At 45.4% G+C, this 8,264-nt stretch overlaps 1 protein-coding gene across 1 annotated transcript; it reads right to left on the reverse strand.

Moving 5' to 3' along the window:
• Window positions 1–4,884: 4,884 nt before the first annotated feature.
• LOC103611057 (GTPase IMAP family member 2-like) lies at window positions 4,885–8,022 on the reverse strand. The gene is given in 2 exon segments (XM_008595092.1): window positions 4,885–5,870; window positions 7,995–8,022. Coding segments are annotated over 2 exon segments (1,014 nt in total).
• Window positions 8,023–8,264: the final 242 nt, after the last annotated feature.

The following is an 8,264-nucleotide window of genomic DNA, read 5'->3' on the forward strand; positions in this document are numbered from 1 at the left end:
ATCCAGATGGCTTTTCTGGTGAATTCCATCAAATACTGAAGAAAGAAATTGTACCAGTTTTACACAATTCTTCCATAAAATAGAGGGGGAGGGGAATTTTCCAAGTCATTAGAGGCAGCATGACCTTGATAGGCTTAGTACAAGGCTTAATAACTTGCATTAGCCCTGATAGCAAAAACCCCATGAGGATATTACAAAAAAGGAAAACTACAGACCAAATGTATCCTGACCCCAGCTGTTTTGGGTTGTGGGATGGGGGTGGATTCTCCTCTGTGCTCATTTTATTTCCAGTTTCTTCTGGAGGAAGACAGCAGATGTTCAGTCAACTGATAGGGTGAGAACTAAAGTTTAAACCAACCACAAAAGGAAGATATCATGTGAGGGTTTCTGTTCAGAAAGTTTGAAAATGTTTCAGGGGCCATCAGATAGGGAAGCCAACCTGGGTCATAAGTCATGTGGCCTCTTCAGGAAACCCAAAGCTTCAGCTGCCTGAACCTCACCTCTGACCTCTTCAAAGTCTTAACATCTGAGAATAGAAAGGATGCTGTGGTGTTGGAGGCAATGAGATAACAGAATGGGAGAATAGGAAACTACTTTGGAAAACATTTATTCAATTATGCACAAACTTTAATTTTTTTTATTTAAAAAAAAAAAACTCATGCCTTGCTTTGATATACAAAGTTTTACATTCCCAGGAGATTCTACTTTGCTTTTGAAGTGAGACTCTATCTTCTGTGAATTTCCATCAGGGCATTAAAATAATTTTAATTAATAATTTTAATATTAATAACTTAATAATTTTAATTTTGAGGAGCGCAGGGACCTCAGGAGCTGAGAGCAGGCTCTGCTGATACCAGCAGGAGTTCAAATCCTCAGGAGCCAAGGGCAGCCCCCACTGACAGATGTTAGGAGTGCAGTGCTGTAGCATTGGCGGTCTGCTGCTAGCACAGACACCACTGCTGCACTGGTGGACCACTGCCACAGCAGCAGCCACAGCAGCCACAGCACCCGCTGCCACCGTGCATGCAGCCTGCCAACCACTCAACTGCACTGACACAAGGAGGGTCACCCGTGGAGCCTAAGGAAAAGGGTGAGTGAGTGCAGGCCTGTGACCCAGTGGCCCAACCCACAGGGGGAGTTAAACTGCCCCCCCATTAGTGCACTTGGGTATGGGAGGTATTTGCACAGCCCACATGACTGTCTGGATCCTGGGAGAGACACATGTGGAACCCAGAGAAAGTGCATAAACCAAGGATAGCCAAACATACTACGGAAGACAATTCCCCCCACCACCACCAACTGGGTGAAGAAAGGACACAGGAGTAACCTCTGCTGTAGGAAAGAGGGAAGAGAAACCCCACCAAGGGTCATTCTTTCAAACTGAGGAGCTCCAGTGCACCTCAGTCCACCCATAAGGGTCACGGAATTCTACCCAGGGTGCCAACAAGCCCAGCTGGGGTCATCAACCCCCACCAAAGAGCCACAGGGCACCCAGGTGCTTTCCCCAAGAACTCCAGAGCTCGCCCACATCCTCAATGAACCAACAAAGTGTCAGTAACCTCAGCAAGGAGTCATTAAGTGCCACTGTGCCTAGACCACAGAGGCACTCATACAACCCCAACAATGAATATGGCTGAAGTACCCACATGGAGACCACACAACTGCAAATACCCAGAACCAATACTAAAGCACCCTACACAATGGTCAACATAAAATACATCTGCAGGAGGAAGTGTGTCTCCTCAAAGCCCACTCCAGAGTAGTAGAAGAAGCAACCGCTATACCAGATGACCAAAAATCAATGCAGAGATTCTAGAAATACAAAAAAGAAAAACAAAAACAAGAAACAAGAAAATATGGCAGGCGGGGGCACCGAGGGCCTCAGCCATGCCCTCAGACATCTGCAACCAGCCCAGCAATGACCACTGAGCCACCACTGGAAGTACCCTGGCTTTGAAGCCAGAGTGGTGGGAGGATGAGGGCCTCAGCCATGCCCCCTCCAATGTCAGCAGCCCAGCGGTGACCACTGAGTGGCAGCAGGAAGTGCCGTGGGCTCCCAAGTCGGGGCAGTGGGGGACCAAGACCTCAGCCACATCGTGCCAACATCCGCAACCAGCCCAGCTATGACTATTGAGCCACTGCCGGAAGTGCCCTGGGCTCCCAAGCTGGGGCAGTCAGGGGCTGAAGTCCTCAGCCACGACCCCGATGTCCACACCAAGCCCAGCAATGACCGCTGAGCTGCCACTGGAAATGCCCCAGGCTCCTGAGCTGGGGCGGTGGAGGGCTGAGAGCCTTAGCCATGCCCCCCTGACATCTGCCTCCAGCCCAGCAATGACTGAGCTGCAACTGGATGCCCCCTGGTTTCCCCTGCCAGAATGAGGGGGGTGCCATGGGCCTTGATCATGCCCCCCCTTCCTCATCCTCCCACCCTGTCATCCTCCCCCTTCTCTCTCCCCCTCCCCTCCAACTGCTCTGCAACAGCATCTTAGAATGAGGCATGGAGCCAAGGGAGGCCGAACCAAGCCACCACCAGGGAAGCTACTGCCACCCCTCGGGGCCCCGTGAGGTCCTGAGGCATGGAGCTGGGAGAAGCTGAACCCAGCCATCTGCCACCACCTTGGGGCCCGACCTGCATCCTGAGGCAAGGAAGTCTTTTAGCTTCTATCTTTTAATTCAGTTTTTCTGTTTATTGCCAGGATAAAAAAGTGCCATAGCTTTCAAAAATGTTGATTTTTACATTGAGACTCATTGCTGTTCTTCTATTACTTCTCATAATCTATCTGAAAATTATTGTTTTTCTTTCATATCAATACTCACACATTTTATTTTTCTTCCTTTCTTTCTTCCTATTTTTTTAAAAAAAATCTTACCAGATAGGACCTCTGGTACGATGCTAGAAGCAGTGATATTGTGCATCCTTCTTTGTTCCAAATTTTAATAAAAATGCATGTAGTTTTTTGAGAGAAATTTTATCTGTCTACTGTTAGTTGCTTTCCCGTATCGTTCTATAAATTTTAAATTTTTTTCAAGTTTTTATAATTGCTATCCATAGGAAAGCTTGTATAATCAGTGTACTTCTCCACCATTAATAGGAGTAATATTAATTAATCTAAAATTTTTTCATCAATTATAATTTGATTTATAAAAATTTCAAGATTTTTTTCAATATACCTCATCATTTCTGGTAGTTTATTGTTTCTTTTTTATTTGGGTGTGTGCGTGTCATCTTTGTAAAAATGTCTATCATACCTATTTAACATAGTGTAAGAAATGCTGTGATATCTGAAGTCTTTTGAGACTAAATCTGTGGGGGTTTTTTGTATTCTTGCTCTTGTTCATAGGAACGTGATTGGGGCTCACTTTATTGAACTTATTTCATCTGAATGTTTAAGTAAATGGAGATATTCCCTCTAGAGAGGATTTGTGTTTGTTTCTACCGGAAATCAAGAATTCAACTGATCTAGGGAATCTTTAGCCTCCTGGGAAGATCCTAACTTAATACAGAAGCCCCAGAGTCAGCTTGTGGAATTTACTGACAACCCAAGGCTGCTTCTCGATGTCAGGATTGATACCCACGTTTGTCTACTAGTCACCTCTGCCTTGCCTGTTCACGTATTGCTCATGGGTCTCAACTCCAGTTTCAGATCCTCCATATACATATTGTTTGCTTCACCCTTGGAATTTTCCTTATTTTCTGATGAGCTCTTCAATCATAAAAATTCTGTTTCTTTTAATAAATTAGCCTCTCTGTTTGCACTTAGCAGGATGATGCTTCAGAATATCCAGTCTACCATCATTTCTGATGTACAAGCATTCATCATGTTTTGACACTAAGTCTGAAGGGGCCAGGGCTAAAATATGGCTAAGCCTCTTTAAACGTTAAGCACATTTGATGTACATAACACAGACTATTGATGTGTGTGTGTCTGTGTTTTTGTTGTTGGGAATGAATTCGTTCTGGTATAGAGTAAATGTGCCGTGTGTCCACCTACCATTTTATGGGAAAAAAAACCATAGAAGAGAATTAAAAACATATGATCCCAGGAACTTCACAGTTTACTTATTATTATTTTATTTATAATTTTCTTTTTCTTTTTTTTTTTCCTTTTTTGTCTTTTTTTTTACTGACCGGTAATGGGATCGCAACCCTCGGTGTCGCGCCCGTACCGGGGACCGGGAACAGGGTCGCAACCCTGGTGTTGCTCCCGCACCGCGCTCAGCCAGTGAGCGGGAACCGGTCTCCACACGGGATCTGAACCCTCAGCGGGAGCGCCGCCATGCTCCCAAGCAGTGCACTCTCCAGTGCACCACCGGGCCGGCCCTATTTATAATTTTCTTATACGCAGTAGAAATATTAGTATTATAAAGAAGAGAAAGTTTTCAGGAACATAAAACTGGCTTTAGGGATTTACAAATGAAAGGAATTTTATGCTTACAGATTTCAAAAGATTTTAGTATTATATTTCAATGCAAAGAGTAACTTAATTTTATTTTATTTTTTTCCTTTTTTTGTCTTTTTTCGTGACCGGCAATGGATCGCAACCCTCAGTGTCGCGCCCGTACCGGACCGGGACCGGCAACGGGATCGCAACCCTCGGTGTTGCACCCGCACCTCACTCAGCCAGTGAGCGGCTGGTCTGTATGTGGGATCCAAACCCTCGGCGGGAGTGCCGCTGTGCTCCCAAGCGGCGCATTGTAGCAGTGCACCACCGGGCTGGCCGCAAAGAGTAACTTTTAAAATAATTTGGTTCATTAATATATAGAGAGATATGTTAAGACTTAAACACGTCACAGAATCTCGAACATGATGTTAGGCACTACATTTTACAGGGGAGGATCTGTGATTCACCCACTAGATGATAGTAAGTAATTAATGACCTGTAACTATGACCTAGGAATCCTGCATTCTAGTCCAGTGATCTTTCTCAATATCATCATGAACGTTTTGGGTATAATAAACAGTAAGCTACAGAATAAATTGCACACACTAAAGAGCAAGCAGTAAAATGAACTGCACATGCTGTGTGATACACAAAATAACAGAATTAGCAATTTGACACATAACTGCATACAAAATGAAATCCACAGTTGCATTTTGATTAGGACCATTTCTAGGCAATTTGCTTTGGCCATGGTGGTGCAATGCCCCTGAATTTCCATGTACTTCACAAGACTCCCTTTGAAATCCTTTAATCTTCCCTCTGATCCCACAGGTCCACATTTCGACCCCTGTACTAGGCTGTACAGACCATTGGTGCAGTGGTCACCCTTTTTCTCCATCATCAGGCCTCCAATCAAGTTCATTAGGTCCTTCACCTGCTCATCCCATTCGTTCCCTTCAGCGTGGTTATTAAAGGCACAGAGTCACCCCCCACATGCTGCCACAAGCTTGCTTAGGGCTTTGTTGTCTGTGTCACGGGTGTAATCCATCAAGGAACCACCATTGAGGTCTTCCTTGTGAGTAAAGAGGACAATTGTGTGTCCAATGGCATCTTCTCCAAAGATCTCCTTTATGCTCTGTGCAGAGTCCTGGTCCTGGGTGGTGTATTGGCCCAGCTGGGTCACAAGGGGCAGCACGTGGGGTCCTGGTGCAGAGAGTAAGTAGCACCTCTGCACCTCTTTGTACAGGGCTTCAGAGTGGCCTTTCCCAGAAAATATATCTGGTGTGTCAATAATGATCATTTCCCTCTTTCCCCAGCTTTCCTGACTTTCACTGCAAGTCTTGGTCAAGGTCTGGGCACTCAGCCTCGACTCAAATGCTGGCTTCCTGAGGATGCTGTTCCCTGTAGCACTTTTGCGGGTTCCTGTTTTACCCACCAGAATGATTCTCAGCTCTGATTCTCTGGCATCTTGGCTCTTCATAGATGGTCCTGTTAGGAGCGAGTTTACTATGTTATTACTATACTGATCATACCAATGGACTATCTTTGATGATAAAGAGATATCCTACATGATGGGACAAGACACTCTCACAATATACTGTGTTTATGAAATAAAATCTAACTGCATTATCAAATAAGATGTCTTAACTATGGTTTCTAAACCATCTGGATTTCTCTATGATTGCAGAGTACTGCTATGTTGGATCCTAGAAAAACATACTTGAAGGACAAGATGGATTTAGAAACATGATTCATCGTGTAAGCCTGGCCTTCTCAAACCAATTTTCTGGAGATCAGAGATGTGAAGCTAAGACTGTGGGTTCCATCTCAAGGTGGGCATAGTAGCCTGACTGCTCTTCTGATCTTGGCTGGGCAGAGTGTGGCCATGAGCAGCAGGGAAATGGCTCAACTGGGGACATAGTAGAAGGAGCAGTGTAAAAACTATTCTCACTAAAGAAGAAACAGCTGAGAGCTTATCTTTTCTTTAGAAAGGAAAGCATAATTTTTATATAAAATAGGCAAAGAATAGGATATACTCCCTTCTCTCTTTCCCCGTATCCCTTCAACATGTGTAACGTTCTGGGGAGAGGAATGAATGGGACAGAGGCATGAAGGAGCTTAAGGATTCTAGAAAATATTGTGAACCAGATGCACGAAAGGGGAGGGCCTAGGAGCCACCATGCCATTTCTGCTGGTCCATGTGGCTGTAACAGGTATAAACTGAGCAGGGAGGGTTAGTGGCAGAATCAGGATGCTGCTTTGTGGTGAGAGAGGAGCAATTTAACTTGCAAGGCAGGGGCGAATCTGGCTCCTTTGGGTTAACCCCTTGTTTCCTCTACTATAAGGGAGAAACATTTGACCTATATGAATGAATGGAATACTATGATAAGAGAAGAAACTTTCTGGCAGCAGGTCTTGGAGAGGAATTTCCAAGACAACCAGGACTCTTCTGCTAAGCCCATTGCCTTTTGGGCTTTAGCCATTCTTCACTCTCATGTTGCAGAGAGAAAGTCAGATGGAGGAAATCTACACAGAATATAGAGTATCAGAGCTGAAAAGGAGCTTAGATTGTATGAAGGAAATAAGCCTACTGAGAGGTGATATGCCCTCATTAAGAATAAGGAATTTGGAGCTGGATTGCCAGCTGGCCTTTTAATTGCTAGACACACAATCTCTCCAGGTCTTCCCACATTGCATGTTTGGACCTGCCATACGGAGTACACAGATGGCTTGTCAGGATCAGCCCCTCCTCCTGCCTGACTGGGAAGGAGGGAGTAAAGGATGGAGGAGGCAGAGCTGGAAGGAGAGGAAGACCTCTAGCAGGAACCAGAGCTGAGGGCTGAGGCTGCGCAGAGGAAGGGGAAACTTGAATCGAATGTAGGTTTGATGTTAGACTGGACTGAACACTCCAACAGCTGATACACGTGTCATAGTTACTTAAATAAGACCGTTCTTATAGTGCACGTCAATCAGAAAGGAATCTGCCTAAGCTGGCTTCGAGAAGTCAAAATCACATAATTTAAGGCAGTGTTGGGAGGGAAAATAATTGTTTCTCATTTAGATCTCATAGAGGTCAGCTTATTCAATAAATGAGTTCCAGACTCAGTGAAGCCAGAGACGCCCTATTCTCACAGGTGGGTTGAGTGTAAAGTGAACTTGGCAGGGTAGGGGGGAGATCTGGGCTGCTGTTGATGTAAGAGACTGAAAGAGGGTGGCGAGGGGCAGAGCCAGGAGGAAGGGGAGGGAGTGGGGAAGGGGAGTCAAGGCACAGAGAGAGAAAGCTAGGCAGACAGAGAGCAGGAACAGGTGGGGGAGGGGGAGAGAGAGAGAGAGAGAGAGAGAGAGAGAGAAAGGAGACAGACGGACAGACAACCTACAGAAAGGAGGGGGAGCAAAGAGAAGACTGAACGTGAGGAGAAGGAATATTCCAGATAGATCTGAGAGATCGGCGTGTAAGGGAGACGTGTGGATGCATATTTTGGCTCCTGGTAGAATACGTTAGCCATGAGTCCAGTGGCTGTGGGAGTTAGAACGAGATCCCTCGCCCTTTTTGTACTTTCCCAGACATCATCTGAAAGAGCCAACCACACACACAGGAGGCCACGTTCTTACCACATTGACTGTGTTTACTTTCGTCCATTGGTGTTTCTGAGGGACAGAGAGACAAGAAAGCATGATTTTTCAGTTCCGAATCATAAAGCACCCTTATATTTCTAGACGACTGTGTTTCACTTGTCTGCTCTAACTGACGAGGTGGGTGGGAAGAGAATTACTATTCCTACTTTACGGAGAGATGGAGTGAGTTTCCCCAAGTCACGCAGGAGCTGGGCAGCAGGTTTCATCTGTAAGCCCCATGCCCAGCTCCTCCGGCTTCCTTCCTGC

This window comes from Galeopterus variegatus, unplaced genomic scaffold (assembly GCF_000696425.1).
Source record: "Galeopterus variegatus unplaced genomic scaffold, G_variegatus-3.0.2 Scaffold12339, whole genome shotgun sequence".
In the NCBI taxonomy this organism is placed as follows: Eukaryota; Metazoa; Chordata; class Mammalia; order Dermoptera; family Cynocephalidae; genus Galeopterus; species Galeopterus variegatus.